The 22,251-nt window shown below is 40.1% G+C and overlaps 1 protein-coding gene across 2 annotated transcripts in view; it reads left to right on the forward strand.

Annotated features, from left to right (window-relative positions):
• bcr (BCR activator of RhoGEF and GTPase) overlaps positions 1–22,251 on the forward strand; it is a 101,869-nt gene that overhangs the window by 71,706 nt on the left and 7,912 nt on the right. For both annotated transcript variants that reach the window (XM_022215816.2, XM_051938791.1), the window contains exons 5-18: positions 3,258–3,365; positions 6,137–6,194; positions 6,304–6,356; positions 7,016–7,156; positions 13,324–13,445; positions 14,077–14,242; positions 14,404–14,523; positions 14,902–14,977; positions 15,172–15,276; positions 16,195–16,269; positions 16,554–16,651; positions 18,094–18,225; positions 21,650–21,709; positions 22,045–22,154. In XM_022215816.2, coding sequence (XP_022071508.1) covers positions 3,258–3,365; positions 6,137–6,194; positions 6,304–6,356; positions 7,016–7,156; positions 13,324–13,445; positions 14,077–14,242; positions 14,404–14,523; positions 14,902–14,977; positions 15,172–15,276; positions 16,195–16,269; positions 16,554–16,651; positions 18,094–18,225; positions 21,650–21,709; positions 22,045–22,154 — 1,424 coding nt within the window. The remainder of the gene's footprint in view (positions 1–3,257; positions 3,366–6,136; positions 6,195–6,303; positions 6,357–7,015; positions 7,157–13,323; positions 13,446–14,076; positions 14,243–14,403; positions 14,524–14,901; positions 14,978–15,171; positions 15,277–16,194; positions 16,270–16,553; positions 16,652–18,093; positions 18,226–21,649; positions 21,710–22,044; positions 22,155–22,251) is intronic.

Here is a 22,251-nt window from a genome sequence, read left to right on the forward strand (position 1 = left end):
ATTTTCAGTACATAGAATCCATCGAGCCAAATATAAAACTAAAGAAAAGGAAAAAAGTCAGTCACAAAGCTCAATTCTAATTCTCAGCTCAGGCTTCCTCTAACAAGTATTTTTCAGAACCTTAATTGGCAAATCTAGTTTGGTGCAACTTGGCTCTTGTTTTTGTGGCTTTTGCCATCATTTCTAATCAGCGATAACCATATTAGATGTCGTGATATGCTGATTTGTCATTTAAATTGCATCATTTTGAGATAATTGGCATTAGCCGATTAGCAGTGGATTGGCTAACAGGGTTATGATGGAACAATACGCGATGACTACTGAGGAAAACTTCAGTTCTTTACCTTGACAACACGTCCATGTAGTGTTTTTGTATATGGCTAAAATACCGATGACAGTCTCAAAAACATGGATTTAGATTTCTGGGGTTTCATACATAAAAAACGCAAACTGTCAGCTTCCAGTGTGAGTGTTTCTGTGTCATTTTTCTTCCTGAGAATTAGTTTCTGGTTTGTACATGTATGGAAAAATTACTCCAAAAACTGCTGTATAGAGAGATTTAGTGTTACTAGATGAGGTAAGATATATGGCCTATGACAATTTTGTTAACAGCAAGTTCAGATTTAGTTTAGCAATTGTGAATCTCCTATTATATATCAGCTATTTTCTGGATTGCTCTTTAAATATTGCCTTTGGTCATATCAGTTGATCCTAAGTGCTAAAATCCTGGAATAAAAGCAAAGTTTGAAACAGTAGTAGTCGCCTGACTCTCAACAAATCATTAGGATTGCAAAAACTTATGTGGAATCAAAATAAACCATAAAATTCTTACCCAAGCTGTCCATTGTCATCATCCATCATACTTAACATCTGCAAACAGACTTCCTGGTTCAACTTGGACCTGCTCTAGTTATCATAATTATGAGCACACAGTATTTCTGCACTCAGTTTGCGTCTGGATAAAGTTGTTTAAAGGATGAAGCTAAGCAGCTGTCTTGTTGTCTGATCATCTAACTGCTGAGTTCTTGTGTATTCTGAACACAACAACAAGTACAGTGTGATTATAGCTGATACAGATAATGACTAGAGCTGTGGGAGTATTGCCTCAGTTGTAATAAACCTGAACTGCCTGGACTCTGGAAAGGACAAAAGACATCTGTCCAAATTACTGAGGCTCTACAGAAGCTCATATGAGGCTAAAAGGTCTGAAATATAGCGATGTGCTAGATGATCAGAGCATTAAAGGTAATAATTCATGCTGAGTGCACTCAGGTGAGAGGTGCTGCTGTGTGGTTTTCCTTTTAGAGGTGGATGAGAGTGAGCGTCTCTCACCAGCACACACAAAGCCCGTCTCCACTGTACTCTCTCCTCCGCTGGCTTTTGTTCCGGAGAATTGATTGTCCTTTTGTTTGCTGCCGAGATGGATCGCAGCGCTGGCAGCCGACGTTCGCCGGAGTTTTATTCAGCCATCCGGCTTCCTAAATGTGCTTTCATAGCCTCCGTTACACTAATCATTAATTACTCGCCCCAGCACTGAGCAGGTCTCGCCGGTTGCTACGGCAACGGGCTGCGGGGACCACCGAGGTTATGCGTTATTGTAGTCTTTGCTTTCCTGGTTGTTTCATTCGATTGTCTGGGTGTCATTTACAGACACTCACACTCAGCTGACTGAGCCGAATCTTTTGTCTCGCCTATGAAATTTCAAGGATGGAGCATCTCACTGTTGCACTTTTTGCAGTTTGTACATATTTGAAAATGTCGCTGTCAGGATTTTAACTAAACTTTTCAGTTGTATTCACTACTTAGACTGGAGACTTGAAACTAACAGTGCAGACAAAGATGTTTGTACTGACTGAGAGTGTGCTTACTTCGAGTTGGACTGTTTCCCTGTCGCTCTGTCAATATGAACAAGCATAATACTCGAATAGTACACCTGTACAAATGCAATAAGATAAAATGAAGCTTACATTAAAGGTCCCATATTATGAAAGTCCATATTTTGGTAGATTTTTTTTATTTATTTTTTTGATGGCCGTACACTTGGAGGTGAAAAATAAAAGCTGTTGCGCAGTAGTCACCCACCTCGAACTGACAGAGAGCGTATTCTTCCTGACGGGGATGGGAGCAGCACCAGCTCGTTGGTTTTTACAGTAAAATAACCCATTTAGAACAGCCCTAAAACCAGAAATTATACAGTCATAATAAAATGGGCCATCTACGTGGGAATTTGAGCTGAAAACTGAACTGTTGGGATTGATTTGCTATAAAGCGGCACAATGTGGGACCTTTAAATTTGAAAAAAAAATAAACAGTCATAATCGAAGAAGCCGTCATTTTGTACATTATAACGCTTCCAGAAATTGTAAAAGACACTCAGAATTTTCCAAAACGTATTCAATTCATTAGTCGATCCTTTATCTGTACACTATTTAATTCTCATTATTATATAGACCAAGTCACACTCACGCTGACACCTACTGACTATTTAGAGTTTCCAATTAACCTCAGCATGTTTTTGGACTGTGAGAGGAAGCTGAAGAACTTGGTGAGAACCCACGCATGAACAGGAAGAACATGCAAACTCCACACAGAAAGATCCCAGGCTGGGACGTGAATCGGAGATCTTCTGGCTGTGAGGTGACGGTGCTAACCACCAAGCTACTGTGCAGCCTTCAATTCAATCCAGTTTCATCTATTTAGTACAAAAAACACAAGTTATCTCTGGGGGCTTCACATAGCAAAGCTAAGGCCTTACAATTATGTATTAGAGAGAGAAACCCAACAAAAATCCAACTATTCCCTTTTCGCAAGCTTTTTGGCAACAGTGAAAAGAGAAGCTTTCTTTTGATGGCGAGAAACCTCCAGCAGAACCAGGTTCAACTGCCTTGACCAGTCGGGGTGAGAGTTAAAGAGGAGATGCAGTTTTTTTGTTGTGAGTGAAACAGCTTATCTTTTGAAGAGCAAAGTGAAATGTCATTCCTTTGAGCCGCCGAGGAATTCCACAGAATTGTTGCTTGTTTCTCCCTCGAGCAGGCGATGCACCATTTAGCCTCCAAAAAACAAACACTGAGCCGAGACGCTTACTTTGTTTGAAGGATTCTGGGTAAATATTCATAGTTTAGGATTAAGAGGCACCTCCTTGCCAGTGTCTGACAGAGCAGATCCAAAGCTGACATACATTTAAATATGTCTAGTCGGTTGATTAAGATGTCAACCTCACAGTCTTCCTCTGTTTCTCTGTCCCTCCTGTGCATCAGGCCAGCCAGCTGGGAGTTTACCGGGCGTTTGTGGACAACTATGAGCTGGCTGTGGAGACGGCCGAGAAGTGCTGCCAGGCCAACACACAGTTTGCTGAAATCTCTGAGGTAAGAAAGACGAGGGGAAAAAGTAAGAATTGCCACAGAATTCTCCAGTTTAGTTCCACTATTTGTTCTGTGTTCTTTGATGTCTGGAGCGATGCTGTATGTAATTAAAATAAAAGCCAGTAAATGCTCGGCTGAACATTAATCACAGGGGGGATTCTGGCCAAGATTACACTGAATTGTTTGTTGAGATCCCATAATTTCAGCCTTTACAGTAATAGATTGTGTTAGGCTGTTATTCCAGCATGCTGTAGTTTTTTTATGTGCAGTTTTTGATGAAACAACATTGTGCATAAACACTGCTTTGTGTTGCTACGTCACATTTCCTCTGTTGTGATACTGGAAGTAACAAAGCAGTGTTAAGCTATTCCTGATATTTCGGGATGATCGTAACAAGCCCTGTGCTTCTTCATGATAAAAATGTCTTCTTATCTGCTGCTTTAAGTGTTGTAAGAGGTGTTCAGTTCCTTTAATTAAGTAAAAGTATTAATGCAACAGGTTTCAAATACCTAGATACAAGTAAAAGTGTATGAAAAGTCTTCTGTTGTTATCCACCTGACTGATATATTGTTATATGCAATGTACTATAAATATGGCTGTCCGATTTTGGCTTTTTTGCCGATAACCGATGTGCCGATATTGTCCAACTCTCAATTTCCGATTCTGATATCAACTGATACCGACATATGCAGGCTTTTTAACTAATTTTAGGTAGCATCACATATCTCCTGTCGTGAAATTAACACATCATGCCTGATTTTATTGTGATGCCCCATTGGATGCATTCTCAATGCAACAAGGATTTCACATGTAAACATTGTCTGTGCAAAATAAGAAAACTACTTCAACTGAAGTTATGGAAAAAATGCCATATTTATTTTTCTTCAGTTGTCTCAAAGAACAATTCACCTTCCTTCCCTCTGAGTCCAGTAAATGTTGGTGAGATCCAGGCATTATTTTATTGGTTTTCATGATAGGTAAAAAAAACAAAAAAAACAAAAAACAGATAACAACATTGACCGATATGACATTTTTATGCCAGTATTGTCGGACATCCATAATTATATACAATATAATAATATCACTAAACATTAATAGTGGGGAGTCAGTGTGTCAGGAGCATGTTACTGTTTTAGCTGATGCAATACGAGAAAGTTTGAATGACTTTATAATCAGTTTTATATACAGGAATAGCAAAGAGTAATATGATTAATGGGGAAGAAAAAAACAAAGTTCTGATACATGTCTTTTTTTTAGTTTTTTGGACTTCTTTAATCTTTGGTTTTTGGTGAGATATTGGCTAATTTGAACATTTACTGAGGTAAAAATCGCTTTTTGATGAAGCTTTACTTTCATAGACATCTAAAATGTGACCTCAGCTTCGAGATGTCAGAAACCAAAAGTGTTGGAAACCACTGGTTTGTTTTTTTTAAAGCTTATGTTATCAAATGTGTAAAATGTGCATCTTTAAAGTAAGCTGTCAATGAACGTCGTGGAGTGTAAATATGAAGTGGATGTCTTTAAAATGAACCTCAGTCTTTAGTTAATGTACTTTCCACAGCTGGACAGCTTGTGAGGAAATCTTTCCTGGACTGAAAATGATGAACTTGCAGCAGAATTTTAAATTCTACGTTATTAGTTTGAGAGGTGCTGAAGAGTCGGACAGAATTTTGCAGCTGCTTAATAGTTTTGTCCCTGACGTACTGTACTTGCTAAACACACTCCCATTATTCAGTCGCACAGCTTTTATAATTTCCCTGCGCTTAAATTTTAATGTTCTGCTGAATATTTCTATACAAACACAGCCAAAAGTAATTTTGGTGTGTGTGTGTGTGTCCTTGCATACATTATTGTTTGTCTGCTGAACATTTTGTGTACATCATTTAAATGCAGAGAATAGTGTGTAACTTGGTCTCAACCCTAACTAAGAAAAATACAAACTTACCTCCAACAGGCTGTAGAAGCACGGCTCTGTAATAGATTTAAACGTTTCAGCGTCCAGCTGGCTCAGAACAGTTTCTTTTATCTTGGACAAGCTGGATGTGAAAAGGTTTGTATTCATGCCTCAAATCTAGTTTTGGAGGCTGATATAACAAATCTGACCCTGGTTTAAACTAATCTGCATCCCCAGCAGGGATACATTCGGACAATCTAACATGGAGGAGAGCTGAGAGCGCTCTAACGGCATTATAGCTCATACATTTTGAGGTTTTTCTCTTTGTGCCGTCGCCACAGTGATGGGTTCAGATGCAGCCTGTTAAAGGAAAAATTGCAGGGGAGTTTTTAAAACTGCTTTATGTCCATTAAAAAAAGAGCAAATGTTCACCTCGTTATTAAATAGCTTTACATTACCGGGATATGAAATGAAACTCTGTGTCTGCCAAGTAGTCTGCCGGCCAATTCTCAGAGCTCCTATACCATTTCCTTCTCTTTTTTTCAAGCATGTGGCAGTTTCTGATACATCATCAGTCTTTGTCTATGTTTTATGAGGTCTAGCAGTCGGCACTGAGGCTGGTATCTCCACGCGGGATGGGGAATTCATCATCGAGGGTTGTTAATGGCCTGAGTAATGATGCATGACTCTGAGCCATCTGAGCACGATGATGGGGGGGGAAAGCTGCTGAGGATGGCATAATTAATTTGGAAGTGGATGACCTCAGAGCTTGAGCAACGATAATATCCTCACCGTGTCTTCAAGTCGCTATTAATTGCAGCGAACTGGGTTTTAAAGGTCTCTTTAAATGGTATTGCCCCTGTGTTTTGTATCCAAACAGAACCTGAAGGTGAGGAGCCCTAAAGACTGCAAGGAGACAGCCAAGAACTCTCTAGAGGGTCGGTCTTGTTTTATTAAAATATAACATCCGTTTAAATGCACACTTACTGCATACAATATTAATTCAGTAATACAAAAACTCTTATTTCCCTCCTGCTTCATTTGCAGCTTTGCTCTATAAACCGGTGGACAGAGTGACGCGCAGCACACTGGTGCTTCACGTAAGTAAAAGAGAATGCAAGCTCAGCGACTCTCACTAATGATGTCACAAATTACTTCTATTGTGTTTTAGAAACTGAACACAATAACTGACAAATTAACCCAAGAAGGCATGGCATGAGAAATAATAACTCTGGTTTGTTTGCCAAAAGTTTTCAGATCATAAAATTTAATTGCTTTCTTTTATTTGAGGTTTTTCTTTCCGCATGCCATGCCTGATGCTGTTGAATGTTTTTGCAGATTTTAGTTTATAGGCAGTATATGACCTTTTTTATTTTCTTTTGGGATGTGTGCATTTGTTTGAGTAAAGTTTTCTATCTTCTTGCAGCAACACGATGTTCATTTTGTGGCTGGCTGCAGATGATTAAAGATCAAACCTTTACTGCAGGGAGTCTGGCTGTCTCTATATTTCATTTTAACATTTACTCTGCAAACTCAGGGCCGAGTTTATTGCAGCTATGAAAATGTAATAACCTTGAGCAACTCTCCAAAAAGATGTCTGATTGTGTTATACATTTTCTCGACTACTTTTCATGCACAGGATGACTGAACGGTTTGTAAATTTAATGTACAATGCTGTAGCTATTGACTTGGATGCGTGCACACGTTGATGTGTGTTTTTACTTGGATATTTTTGCTTTTGCATCTTTAACATTTCTAGGACTTGCTGAAACACACGCCCACCAGCCACCCGGACCACCCACTCCTGCAGGACGCCTTGCGGATCTCCCAGAACTTTCTGTCCAGCATCAACGAGGAGACGACGCCCCGGCGCCAGTCCATGACTGTCAAGAAGGGAGAGGTGAGTTCATGTGAAAAATATACTGATGACTGCTGATACTAATCTCTGAACCTTGCACAGTTTCTGGGTGTTTTTTGCTGCCGTCACATTTTTATTCTTTTTTTTAAATGGAAATCACACCACCATGCTAAAGTCAAACTGTCTTCCATGCAGTATGGAACAGTATTAGTACCGTAAATCATAAAAGAGAAAAAACATGTTGAATTTCTTAACATGTCTATTTTACAGACCTGTTGGAAAATTGAACAATTTTTCATGTTTTTACAGTTTCTGGCTGTGAAATATTATGTAGTGTTTGTAGTTTTTACAGCGGTAACACGATTTAGGGGATGGAAGCAATAGTACTGCTAATTAGCAGTATATACAGCATGTAGTGGACAAATGAAATTCAGTTTTCAGAAATTGCTGTTTTGTTTTTGCACTGTTAACTTTTGCAGCATCTTTATTGTCTTTAAATTCTTTTTATTTGAGTTTATCTCTGACAGTGTGACTCTTAAGTGGAGCAGATATTAATGCATGAATGCACAACTCGTGCAGAAACACCCAAAACTGTAATTTAGTTGACCTAACTTTCACTTTCTGAACATTTGTACTGTTAAACTATAAAGGAAAGAGCCTTGATATGATTTAAGTCAGATTAGAATTTGATTTAACCGAAATTAAACACAACAAAGCACTCTATGCTCTACTTGTATTGAAGGGTTTTAAGTTCCTCATTCCAGCTCTGATGCGCACCACTTTGTTGTGCATGATGATGTCATGACCCCGCCCTCTAAATAACCTTGAAGTCGGAGCCAAGTGAGTGTACGGGGGCCACCAATCTGCAGCCTAAAGCAGAGCCCATGTCCTTATATGGTCACGACAGGGCTGCAGCTGATTCTGCGTTTGCTCTGCGTCTCCCCCCCTAAACCATCTCCCCCAACACCATCACACACTCCCCCGCACAACCCACCCCCTCCACCGACTCCCCTTGTCCCCCGGAGACGACTTGCTGCACATGAATGGATGCCTCTTGATTGATAGCTTGCGTGACACTGCCGTACATAACGCCTTGTAATGAGCCACCGGTCCACTCTGACTGGCAGATTCCAGCTTAATTATTCATAAATTGAGGGAGGGAGGGAGCGAGTCGAGAAGGCTCCTCCCCCACCTCGCAGGGGGGTCATTACCGCACCCTTTCAAACACACACACACTTTCTCCCTCCTGTTTGCTTTTGCGCACACACACACACACACACACACACACACACACACACACACACACACACACACACACATACCTCCCTTAATGTCCCCTCAGGCCTCAGTTTCCATCTCAGTTCGTCCAGGCCTCCACACCAGCCATCAAATATTTATCATGGATACATGAAAGCAGCACATGGAAATCAATGGGGCTCATTATATTGTACCTGACTATAGATCCAGTGCATAATAGACTCCTTTTTTTTTGTCTGTGTTTCACCAAATAAGCTCAGCATGTAAGAGACACTCACCTGGAGGAGCTGAAAAGCTGGTGCTTAAAAGAAGAGACTTTTTAATCCAAGAATAATACTTTAGATGCATAATTTTTTTACACAGTAAGTTTTGAATTATAGCTTTGCTGCATGCAGGGCTTATAGCAATATAAACACTGCTGAAGACTTGGTGGTCATGATGGGGACAAGACGAAGCAAAAACAATCTGAAAGCCGTAACCGTAGAAATACAAAAACCTGAGAATCTAAAGAACAGAGGGAGCTCTGGAGTGTCATTGCGTGCACACTGGTGATTAACCTGTGGTTTGGTCAGTGGAGGCATGCAGCAGCAGCAGCAGAGCGGTGCAGGTGGCCCCCAGAGGCCCTGGCTCGGCCACATGAGGGGAGGCGACAAACAAGACACCGCTTAATTAAAATGCAAATGATGGCGCTCATGCCCTCGCTCTGCTTTGTTTGCCTTTGGGAAAGATATGCTCCTAATGTGAGTGCTGCTGGTGGAAGAGCACACACTGGCTTTTTCTCCACAAACATGCCCCCATCTACACACCACCCCTTAAAGCCTGCATTCTAAATATAGACCCGCGTCCTTTGTAAGCTCGTGCCATTACTTGCTCTCAGCCAGGCTTCTCCAGGAGATGGTCAATATTTAATCTGCGTTCTGTCAGCGTGCTCTGCTTCATGTCGTCCACACTGACTAAGCCGATGTGCCGGTCAGCTATTATGAGAAACAGAGAAAGCTGCATTTCTCCTACTGGCTGTTGGTTGTTATGAAAATGTCATCTGATGCGCTGAGACAGCTGGTTTGTTAAGGATGTCTTTCGCCGAGAAGCAGAGCGAAGCAGCAGCAGCAAAAAAGCCAGATTTGAAATTCATCAGTTTACTGATTTAGAAATGAGCCTCAATTGGACTTTATCTTCATCTAAATATAGAACAATGAACCTCAACTACGCAAAAAGAAAAGTACGTACAGGTGATTAGCTTATTAAACCCATCATTCATTGCTTTGAACAAAATTTAATCAAGAGAGCAACGTTATTTGGTCCGTTACCGTCCCTTTAGGTTATCACTTGATAATGAGATTCATGGAGAAGAGGATTACCACTGAGGTCTGATGGGTAGTGTAGTTTACAGGAGGTCTTCCCAAGTCTTAAATCATATCATAATTTATAGTTTAGACAAATCTGTTTGTTCCTGTGTAACGCAAACTATGCTCAGCTTTGATTTGCATTAATCGGCATTACAAAGGTGCTTTCTGGATCGTAATCCATCGTAATCTGCTGCTGTGCTTTATAGTCACTGATCCAATCAGTGATCTATTCTAGTATAAGAATTTGCTGCAGATTCGTTGTGACAATCAGATTAGATTTCGTTGTTGAATCCACCGACTGTACATAAAGATGGAAAAAACATCTGTGGCATCCTGAACGGCTGTTTTGAAGCTCGGCGTGGTGCATGCGGCTATCGCTGCTCCCAACTCCCAGCTAAGCCAAAAATAAGGAACACGGTGAAGCATGTGTGATGAAATGCCCTGTGAAGGCACCCAGCTGTCATTCAAAATAGAAACACCCTTAATTATACATAACTTTCAGCCTTAATACAATATGAACAGGTCGGTTATATAAAGATTCATCCACTGCACAGTTGTCACAATCAAGAAGTTAGCTGTAGAGACAATGCTGTTTTTGTATCAGGATGTACGCGTTTTCATTTCTTCTGCAAAACTGGAGATTTTAACCTTCAGGTCTATGAGGATTGACTCATATTTGTCTCAACTGGCGTAGTATGTACAGTAATAGTGGCCATAAGTAGATGAAGTGTGATATATTTACACTACTGTTCAAAGGTTTTATTCACTTAGAAATGTCCTTATTTTTGAAAGAAAAACAGTTTTTGTCAACGAAGATAACATTACATAAATCAGAAATACAGTCCAGACATTGTTAATGTGGTAAATGACTCTTCTAGCTGGAAGATTTTAATGGAATATCTCCATAGGGGTACAGAGGAACATTTCCAGCAACAACACTCCTGTGTTCTAATGCTACATGGTGTTAGCTAATGCTGTTGAAAGGCTCATTGATGATTAGAAAACCTTTGTGCAATTATGTTAGCACATGAATAAAAGTGAGTTTTTATGGCAAACATTAAATCAACAGTCCAAACTCCAAAAAATTGACTTGGAACAGTTACATGTTGCTTAGTATAGAATATTTTCCCACATGCATTGTAAATTTTTCTACATTTACAATTGGATGGCACACTTAGATTTGAATAGGAGACATAAGGCAAAGCATCACAAGCAAGAAAAATTGGTTCTCTATACATTTTTATTTATTTCTCTTAATCCCTCCGTAGTCTGTAATTGGCACTGGACTAAATGCCTGTTACATGGCCAGCTGAAAGCGCTCAACCGTCCTATAAAGACCAGGCCGATGGTGCTCTGTACACTAACAATGTGCTGCTGCATTTATCGACTCACATTATAGTCTAAGCTCCACCATTCCTTCACTTCAGTGTTGAATTTGAGCAATATGCCAAAACCAAGAGCAGCAGTGTGACTGATGTCTCATTCAAACTACTGTACGCTCCACATTCTAAGTATAGATTGAGCATGACAGCATGTAGATAGACGGAGGTAAGACAAGACGGAGCTTGATTCTAGTTCGGTTTTATCCTCCGGGGGGTTTTATTGCATGTGGAGTGACTTCACAGATGTGCCATTCCCATGACATCAAAGTCAACAGCACAAAAAATATGGAGACAGAGAGATATGAATGTGCAGTAATTGGTTACAAGACACAGTCATGACTGGGAAAACTATATCAGGACAGTCAGGAAGAGGACAAAATGAGCGTTTTTTTTTTTCATGCATCTCATCCTCCCTTTGTGTGGACTGACAGATGCAGGTGACAGTCGCCGCTAGAAACAACCGACAGGACGCAGCTCATCCGGAAGTTTTCTATCACAGGCCGTCATCGTCACTGTCTCCTTTGCAGAGCTAGAAACGAATAATTACACCGACTAGTGGGAATCGGGTTTCTATTAGATCCTCATTTCAGGGATCAGAACGTGATTGTGATCTGCTGGTGGGTGTGCTTGAAGAGGGGCTTCAGTAACTGCAGTGGAGCCGTCACATGGTTCAGCGTCTATCTACAGTAACAAACTGCAGTGTGACATCTGTTCTGCTCATCTCTCCGGCTTCTTCTCCTCTTCTCTCCATTCTCCATCATAAATTCACTTTCCTTTTTTGCAGTATGTACTCTCAGACCACCTTTTCATCCCTCTCTGGTATTTTTTCTCTCTCTGCCATGCTCAAACTTCCCTCTTGCCTTTGTCATCCTTCCTTCTTCACCATCTCCATCATTCATAAGCACAAACACTGAGTAACACAGCATGATGCTCCTCTCTGCAAGCAGATGTACAGTCAGGTTTTAAAAGCACAGAAAACTTCTCTTCTTTCATTTGCATCAGCTTCACTTCAGTCTTTTCTGGCAGTGGCAGTAAGAGTGATGGGGTAGCATGTAGGAGGTGGGCACTGGTTAGACGTAAAGCCAAGATCCCATATGAAGAAAAATATACTTTATTTATGACAAAAAGTAGTAAAATCAGCATTAGATTTCAGCAAAAGAAAGCAGCAAAAGATAGTCCTTTATGTCTGCTGCCATTGTTCTTGCTTTAGGTAAAAAGAAACCTGCTCTTCAAGTTGTCGACATGCAGCATTCACTTTCAGTTTATTGCTGTCTATATGATGTCACTTTGCCAAAATTTGATCCCGATAATTGTTTGCAAATTAACACAAATCATCTCACAGTCACTTCAACCATAGTGATGCATTTCAGCTAAATATCCATTACAAGTCGGTAAAAGACATTTGAAAATTATTAACACTTATTGGAAGAATCTAATTATTCATTGTGTTGTCTCATTTTTACAGTGATCCTCTCTGGCGTAACTGTTTTAATACCCCAAACCACAAGTAAAACCAAGGTTATGAGCATGTGAAAGTGAGCCATTTACTATTGAGCTGTGGTTTGACATTTGCCTGCTCCCTGTTTTGTTCTTGCAAATGCCTTTCCCCCTCTTTAGATAATGGCATTACTGCCCCCTTTTGGCAGATGACAGCATTACATATCTCATTACATAGTCTGACATCAGTCCAGAGCTCCTCTTCCTTTTTTCACTGCTACTCATTCATTCCTTTGTGACGTGCAAATTGGCGATTATGCCTCATCCAGAGCATGAAAAGGGCAATCAGTTTGATAAATATAGTTTAGCGCCAATCGCTCCGCAGTTTTCAGTAATTATTTTGTTAATTATTGGTGCATATTAGTATGTGGCACATAGGAAGTGAGTCAGTTGGACTTTATTGATGATGTATTCCTCAATTCCTTCTCTTTTCCACTGGTTCCTTTTCCTTGTATCCTCCATTTTTTTCAGTTTTTGCAGAGAAGTGGGATCAGATGCAGCTCCAACAACAGTCTGTAAAATACCACGTGTTACTGTGACTATTTTATGGCACATATGATATTAGAATTGCTTAAATTTTTATATGTTTAAGTTTCATTGATTCGTGTCCAGTGCACATTCCTCCAAGTGGAATTATTGTATCCAGCTGTTTAGTTGCCCTCATCCAAAGCTTTGTGTTACTGACCCGCCACTGTCTCGTTTCTTCTTTTTTTTTTTTCTGCCACAGAACCGGCAGCTGCTGAAGGACAGCTTCATGGTGGAGTTGGTCGAGGGAGCCAGAAAGCTGCGGCACGTCTTCCTCTTTACTGATCTGCTGCTCTGCGCCAAGCTGAAGAAACAAATCGGAGGGTAGGAAGCGTCTGTTTTTGTTGCACCTCGTCCCTCCTGAAGTTAGACTGACAGTGAATAATAATCAGGTCGTGCAGAAGACAGTTGGGTACCTCAAAATAAATTATATGAAAAAGGACATTTATTTCTTCAGGTGGAATCACTTTGAGAGTGAGATCTAAGTGAGACCTGAGTTGCATAACGTTTCTATCTAATTGATAAAAGGCAAATATACAATAAAAACTCCATCATCATTAACCAGCGACACATCTTACTAATGTTGTATCCGTCTCTGCCACATGGACAAGATGTAGTCACATAATCTTTGTATCTTCTACTGAATAAATTTCTTTACAATTATTTCATTTTTGCTAAAAAAATATATACTTCAACATTCTGTATAAACAATGAATCATCACCAGGCGTCTAAATTCAGTGTCTGCAACTAGTAATCAGTCAAAATGAGATCCTCCTCAAGGACCTGTTGTTGTATTTTATCATGAATAAACATGTTGACCTACTTTTCTCTGTCTTCAGATGACAGTTAAGACTTGTTTATTTTTTAATTTATCTTTTCCTATTCTCCTCCTTCACGGCTGTCTATTTTTACCTGCCTTTCACCATCCTCCTCCCTCTGATTTTCCTGCTGCAGTAAAAACCAGCAGTACGACAGTAAGTGGTACATCCCCCTGACCGACCTGACCTTCCAGGGCCCTGAGGAGACCGAGCCGCTCACCATCCCTCAAGTCCCAGATGAGGAGCTCGACGCCATGAAGGTCAAGATCTCACACCTTCGCAGTGAGATTCAGAGAGAGAAGGTAACGTGGAGACTTACAGACGCACAAATCTGTTTAGGAACTCGACAATACAACAGCGATCCTCTTGTTGAAGCTGAAACTCAACAGTCTTTTTCAAATTCTGAGCTTGATGCGCTTCAAGGTTTTGCCACATTCAAATGTTTTCACCTGTGTGATTTCAGAGAGCCAACAAGGGCTCAAAGGTCATCGATCGTCTCAGGAAGAAGCTTTCCGAACAAGAGTCTCTGCTCCTGCTGACGTCTCCGAGCATGCCCCTCCGACTCTACAACAAGAACGGCAAGGTGATGACACCCTCCGTCTGTTTCTTCCATCTCTTTTCTGCTCCATCATCCTCCTTCCACTGCTCCCTGTACGCTCCACTCCTCCAAATTTCATCTGTTTTTCACATTTTACTGTTTCTGTAAGTTCTTCACTACATTCCCAGCACGGTTTTCCCCTCCCTGAACTTCTTCAAGATTAATTCCCTTTTGATGTGTCTCAGACTCAGACTTTCTTGCATCAGTGTGGAGCAACTGCAGTCTGATATCTTACAGCTGTTTAAGCTGGCTGAGCAACAATACACGAATACCGACTTTAAAAGCTGAAGTGTGCAGAATCGCAGATCTTGGTCCTTTCAGTTTTTCAGTCTCGCAAACACTCTCTGTGTGTTGGTGTTTCAGAGTTACAGTTTTCTGATTTCGTCAGACTATGAACGTGCCGAATGGAAGGAGATCCTCAAGGAACAGCAGAAGAAATGTAAGTGTCCAACAACATGCATAAAGCAACAACTCCCCAAATAACTGCTGAGCATTAAATGCTACTAGTCCATTAACCTTGTGAGGAGAAGCCAGTATTTTGCCTTTAAGCACAGAGAAAACTCACACTTTTAAATCACTGACATGCCGCTTTTTGCTACACAGTGTCATTTAAAATTACTGTTGTCCCTCAAGGTTTAAAAACTTCCTCTCTGACTTCTATGGAGCTGCAAATGTTGACCAGTTCTTGCGTCAAACTTCAAACTGTCCACCACATTCCACTCAGTGTCAACAAAGAAGGTAAGATACTTCTCATTTAGAAGCTGTTTTTAACCATCTGAACAGTTTCTGGGCATTTCCTCTGTTGAAACAGTACAAGCACTATTAGCAATATTGGAAAAAGAAAGATTCTGGGTAATGTACTATAGATGTTTTGTGAGTAACATTATCTTTACATTTGTTTTCTTATTTTTGTTCTATCTGATCCTAAAAACATAACCTGCAGTTCATCCTAGTTCAGCCGAAAACTGCATAGTTCTACCAGAGTCGCTAATAACTTCACAGCTGCAACACAGAGCGCGGAATTTTTGCCTTTTAGCAGAATTCATGTAGAGCAAATGCTTTATTTTAGGGAAATATTTAAACGAGACCTATAGAATAAAACAATTTTTGATTAAATATCGCAGTTTCAAGCTTAGTTTTGGTCTCCTCGGCTCATGACGGAGAGTCAAAAATCTGATGGTACTTTTTGTTTCCACAGTTTCTGTCTTGAATAGATGGTGTCAATAGATGTTGGCATTTTTACAAACAGCTTGCATGTTTTTTAGAAGATAAAGTTGTCTTTTTTGTATTAGTTTAAAGTCCTGAGGATTTCTGGATGATGGAGCAGAAGTCCTGCAGTGTGTCATCATAAAGCTATTGGGGCCCTGTGTGGAGATGTGTGGTTATATTTTCATGCTTTTTCTGTGTGCACATCAGCTCCATTTAAAACCATAAAATTCCCCTTTAAAAAAACTTCCCTGGAATGAAATAATAATGATTAATAAGTGTGGGATGAAAAAAGTAGACACGGGTTCAGGCCACATGTTTCCTACAGTACTGTACTGTTTTATCTCTCCCTTCCATGTGTGATTCTGCTCCAAAACAAACAGAGATCTGCATGCTTTTCTAATCCCTCCTCGCTGTCTTTTTTTCCTCTCTCTCTGACTGTTTTTCCAGAGGATGAATCCCCCGGTCTCTACGGGTTTCTGAATGTAATCGTCCACTCTGCCTCCGGCCTCAAACAGAGTTTGAGTGAGTCACAAACTGCACATATTCAGACGAAATGAGTTACAAAAAAAAGCTCAACTTTAATGTGACCCTGCGCTAACAGAAAACAATGTGATTTTAGGTTAAACTTTCACATTTCAGCACTTAATTGGCAATAACTAAAACTGGTTCATTTGAAGGTATTGGAATAGATTTGTTTTCTGAGGATGACATCAAACAATCACCAGTTGTTTTGGTAATGTAATACATCTGCAAAGAACACTTTTGTGCCCATAAATTTGATTTGCTTCCAATCTTTTCTCTGTCAGATCTCTACTGCACATTGGAGGTGGACTCCTTTGGCTTCTTTTCAAATAAAGCCAAGACGAGAGTGTATCGATACACCACTGAACCCAAATGGAATGAGGTAAAAGATATTTAACACTACATGTAGAACAAGAAAAGCACTCGGAGAGCACAGTACTCTGCCAAGGCTGTTCATTCAACCATATGGCATTGTCAGAAATGCATCATATTTTGTAGAAATGTAGCATTTTTTTAGTTAGTTATTGATGATCAGAAACATAGAATGTGGCCATATATTTTAATATAGATGTATCCACAAACAAAATGATGTTGCGGTGAGCACAGGTATGTGTTATGCATGTGCACGTTATGTGTGGATACCAAATCACGTGACCTAAATATGTAGCGGGTGGCGAGAATTGATGGGACTCAGAAACACCACCACAATTTAATCAGTTGTTCCTTCTATGGTTTCCGACGGATAATTCCCTGTAAGTGCTCAGGGGTGGATTTGTAGTAGGATCACAATCATGTGATTGTCTACAGGCAGAACGTAGTGTTCACTTGTTGTCATGGTTACAGTGACGCTGTGCCACTATCTCAGTGATACAGAAATCCTTAACAAATCGGTGGATCCAGACTGTAAGCTGCATCACTGCCAAAATCTAATCAGGTGGCCTTTGTGTCATTTCTGACCTTTTCTGAAAATTTCTTTCAAATCCGTTAGTCTGTTTTTGAGTAATGTTGCACGCAGACAGACAGAGATATGGGCAAATGTACGGTGATTGTCACGATGCTGAAAGAAATGACATCTGAACTACATATAACCAACTCATACACAAATTTGTCTGCAGTACTATTTAATCAAGGTTGCACAGCACTAAAAAAACTATCAGTGTGTTTGTTTTCCTTCCACTCAGGAACACATACCTGAACACATTTCCTTCTTGGCACAGATTCCTGCTGCCTGTCATGTATCTGACATCTGCTCTCTTAATCAGTTAACTGTCCATCTCTGAGCAGTGAAAATAATGCCTCACACACCCCATGCAGAACATCTGCAACCCCTGCAAACATACAACAAACACGCACATGCACACGGCGTACGCATGCAAAGCAAGGCACACGTACAAAACCGTGTACGCAAATAAAACGGCACAGCTGGAGGATGGGTTCATCTGCGGTACAGAATTTTCCACAGCGGACCCGAAGACTCTTTGAGGATTTTGCTCAGCAAAATGGAAATAATATTAACTAACGAGGGGCTGCTGGTGATGACTCACATCTGTCCAAAAGCTAAGTGAACCAGCGCGGTGCGGGCCTCCGAACGATGTGCCAACCATATGCAGAGGGCTCTCTTACATAACAGCAGAATGTTGGTCAGCTGTGTGTTGCAGTGGGATGCATGGATTAAAAAAACAAGGGGATGCAGAGTTTTCCAAGAGTATAATCTCTTCATTTCATTATCTGTTTGCACCAAATCATGATTTTTTTTCCCCCTTTTTGCTGCAACATAATCTCCCAACAACTATTTTTGTGTCTTTTTTTTTTTCTTTCCCAAAGGAGTTTGAGATTGAGCTGGAGGGCTCTCAGACCCTGAGGCTGCTCTGCTACGAGAAGTGTTACAACAAGACCAAGCAGAACAAAGAGGATGGAGAGAGCACAGACCGCATCATGGGGAAAGGACAGATCCCGGTATGACATGACGTCACCCCCTTTTTTCAGCAGAGCCACCATGACTCATTACTGATAGGCAGTTATGTCACCATCAGTGCCACAAAAGCATGAAATCTATAGAAATGACTTGGATTGTACATGATGTCACAACTGGCTGATGATATCCATCACTTGAATATATAGAGAATGGATTGGTTTTGTCAGTAAGTGCAATTTAAATATCAAAAAGTGGCCGTTTGTGAACCTGATCAGCTGCACTGAAGTGAGAGAATGTGCAGCATTTTAATAGAACAACTCAAACCTTCAGTTTTCATCTCATTCATCCATCATTGTGTTGCCAGTTTTGGTTGTTGTAAAATATTCATCGCAATCCTGCACAGGTGAAAGAGACATGAACACCGTAAAGTGACACTATTCTTGCCTTGAGACTGACTGATCGTAGGTTGATGGTAGATTTAGACAGCTGCTGATTAGGTTGCCAAGACAACGCGAGCCATGTGTCACTCTGGAGATCAGCAGAGAGAAAGACGCATTAAAAACATGATTGTTTTTTTTCCAATCCTTCTTTTGTTTCACCACCCACAGCAGGGCAGACAAATGTGTTTATAAATGAGATGGTGTATTCCAGTTTTATTTTATTTCCACAAAAACGCACACATCAGTCTTCTGTTGGTGTCTGAAAGATGTGTTGCAGCAAAAGCAAGAAAACAAAAAACCTACAAAAGAGAGTAGATTTCCAACAGCAGCAGTATTCATTCTGAGCAATCTGTAGCATAATTTATGTCTTTAAACACCAGGAAATCTGCGTACACCAGGACGCTTTCTGTGGCTTACAGTCACATGCTCCACCTAGTGGCTCCTTCGGTAATCCTGAGACTCGATCCCCTCTTGACAGATGATGTCATTGAAAACGAGCCGTCTGGGTGGTGTGAAAGTTGCTCAGCAGGATTTTCATAAATCCCAGACAAGAAGCTGCCGCTCCTGTCTTCAGCACCAGTCACAGCGGCTGATTAATCTCACGTTTCACGGTGCACTTTTACTGTGTTACTCGTCTGCTGCGTGTTTAGAGCAGAAAAAGACGACTGGCTGATCGTGACGAGTGGCGTTGGCTTTGAGTCCCTTCAGCTTTATCCTCCATCATAGCCTGCTTTGTGTGCTTATTGTTGACTCATTTGCACACCATGGCTGCCTTTTTTTAGTAGCAGTTCGTACCGAATATTAATCCTTGCGTCATCTTGAGTTCTGCATTATGTATCTGTGGCCAGCAATTGATTATCAGATAGATTTTATTCTGCAAATGCACAAACAATTAGTAAAAAAATGGTAAAAAATCAGTTGGTCCCTGCAAAGCCACTTAAAAAAGCAAACAATCCTGCAGCTTAAGATAAAACATCTAACTGAGCTAACAATTGGATGTCATTAGGACACATTCATTGCATACAAATGCCAAAATACTATATTTGCTTATATTTTTAGATTCAGTTTCCTAAACTTGTAAAGCCTTCTGCATGTTTTCACAAAATCTGTTCCATGATTTCACCCCTTTACCTGAACCTCAAGTATTTATATTAGTCATTTATTTGTTTTTTAAGCGTACCCCTTCACTTAAGTCGTATTTCGAAGTGGTTTTTTTGCACTTTCTAAGCCCAATGAACTTTAATTGATGCGTAGAACTGCATATAGGCCTGTGTCCATCTAAAAAATAATCTATTCTCATGTTTTTACAAAGCATCTCAGAACTGTTGGCTGCATTTCAGCATTTAATAGGGTTTTGTTTTACCGATGTGTGATTTATTGGGAAATTTGTCTTTGCTAAACCTTCAGCTGGTAAATCCGGAGGAGATAAAATCATATTTCCTGGCTGAAAAACTCAAGCTTTTAAAACTTTTTTTACCAGAAAGCAAGAGAAGCTTCATTGTTTTTTTTGTGGAATGTGTTATTTCTTTATGGATAAATGACTCGAACCACACAGCGCTCTGAGCAGCAAAAGATTCAGTTATGAGAAACATGATCCAGGTTTACAGGCAACCAGATGGGGCTCTGGCTCAGTAAACATACAGCATACAGTATTCTGTGTCTGTGCGTGTTTGTTTGTCCGCCGTGTGTGTGTCTGTACTCGGCTTTTATTGGCCCAGATGGATCGACTCTTCAGATCTGAGTGTATTTGGGTGTGAATTTAGTCTCTCTGAATAAATTATGTTTGTTTATCGTGGTTCTAAAAATACAATAAAAGGATGTAGCGTATCAGCAGCACCTTTGAAAACGTTCTGCTGCAGCGGAGGGAAGATTAGTGCAGTCGACGCAGTTTTAACTTTAGCCCGTCAGAACCGAACACTGCATAAGTAGGACAAATGCATGTGAGGATAACTTCATCTTAACAAGGCAAATAAGCATTAAACACGCTTGAACCCGCAGTGGATTAAGAGGGAAAATGTTTCTTCATTCGTATAATATAAAAATTCTTTGATCTACTTGGATCTCAGTTTGTATAAATTTGTGTACTGTCGCTTGTAGCCTATGAACTTTACTGATTTCAGTTTTTTGTATGTAATCTCCAAACAAACAAACTGACAAGTGTGTGCAAAAGTATCAATTAGAGCAATATAGAAAAGTTCCAGTGTAAATGCGATCAGCTTTATGTATTTAAAGAATGAAAGTAGTGGATCAGCAGTAAAAAAAACATATTTCTACATATATGTCAGTATTAGATTGTCAATGCCACATCAGTGCATACGCACAATGTTACTGCAAGTCACGGTGGAGCTAATTTTACCTGCTTTGATTACAGTTAAATTGGTTCCCAATCTGTGGTTCGGGGCCCTCCAAAAGATCAGAAGAAAAATCTGAGGAGATTAGTAATGAGAGAAGCAAAGAAGGAAGATTTCTCCTACACAAATTAGTTTGTTGGACATTTTTGCTAATCTATTTGGGTTTTTTTTGTTAAAATTATCGATCATTTAAACAGTTATTGAAATTAAACCATGTAAAAAGTATAAAAGGGAATGACAGTTTAATTTATTTGATTTTATATATAAATTTCAGTTAAGGTCACAAGCATGCTGCAGTGTCATCATTATTAAAGTAACCTGTAACTATAGCTGATATGGTAGCCTAAAAAATAATGTTTCCCTCTGAAATGTGATGTTGTGCAAGTAGAAAGTGGCATAAAATGGAAATATTGAAGCACATATTGAAGTTTCTCTTCTTAAATTAATGCACTTATTTACTTTCTGCCACTATAAATGAGAAACATGTCAAAAATGGCAGCTTACCGACAGTGATTCTGAAGGATTTCTTACTTTTTGAATGTGATTTTCTTCCCTCAGCAGCAGTTTATTGTGGTACAGATGTAATTATGTAAGTTTTAGGTCAAAGGAAATATAACTGGTCCATTAAAATGTTGTGTTAATCTGCATTATGTGTTTATTTTGCCTCCTTTTAGCTTGACCCTCAGACACTCCAAGGCAAAGACTGGCAGAGGACAGTTATTCCCATGAACGGGGTGAGTAGATCGCTTTAATCCCTCTGATATTTTCTCTTTTTCTTTCGTTGCTCACTTTACTGTTAAACAAAATATCTACTGTTTTAAAATTCTCCTATTAGGTGTGAGCTTTAGTTCAACCTTACAGTCATACTAAAGTATCACGCAGCACTATGGGGTCTTCTGAACAGCTTCACCAGGATGTGGTTTAGCAGTTTCAGTCTACATCTGGTTCAAACATGGCAGGATTTCCTCTAGATCGTGGGATGCCAATTGCAGATGGATTTCCAGGCTTGTACGGCAGCTTTTCACCCTGTAAACCTGTTTTAACTTTAAGCCCTTTCTTCCTGTGTCAGATCGAGGTGAAACTGTCCATGAAGTTCACCAGCAGAGAGTTCAGCCTGAAGAGGATGCCCTCGCGGAAACCCATGGGAGTGTTTGGAGTCAAGATCTCCACCGTGACCAAGTGAGTTGACAATAAAGTAAAGAGAATAAAAAGTAAATAAAGAATAATCAGTGGCCACTTTTAGTATGGAACTACAAGCAGTTATCCATGATTTTGT

This window comes from Acanthochromis polyacanthus, chromosome 18 (genome assembly GCF_021347895.1).
Source record: "Acanthochromis polyacanthus isolate Apoly-LR-REF ecotype Palm Island chromosome 18, KAUST_Apoly_ChrSc, whole genome shotgun sequence".
Classification (NCBI taxonomy): domain Eukaryota; kingdom Metazoa; phylum Chordata; class Actinopteri; family Pomacentridae; genus Acanthochromis; species Acanthochromis polyacanthus.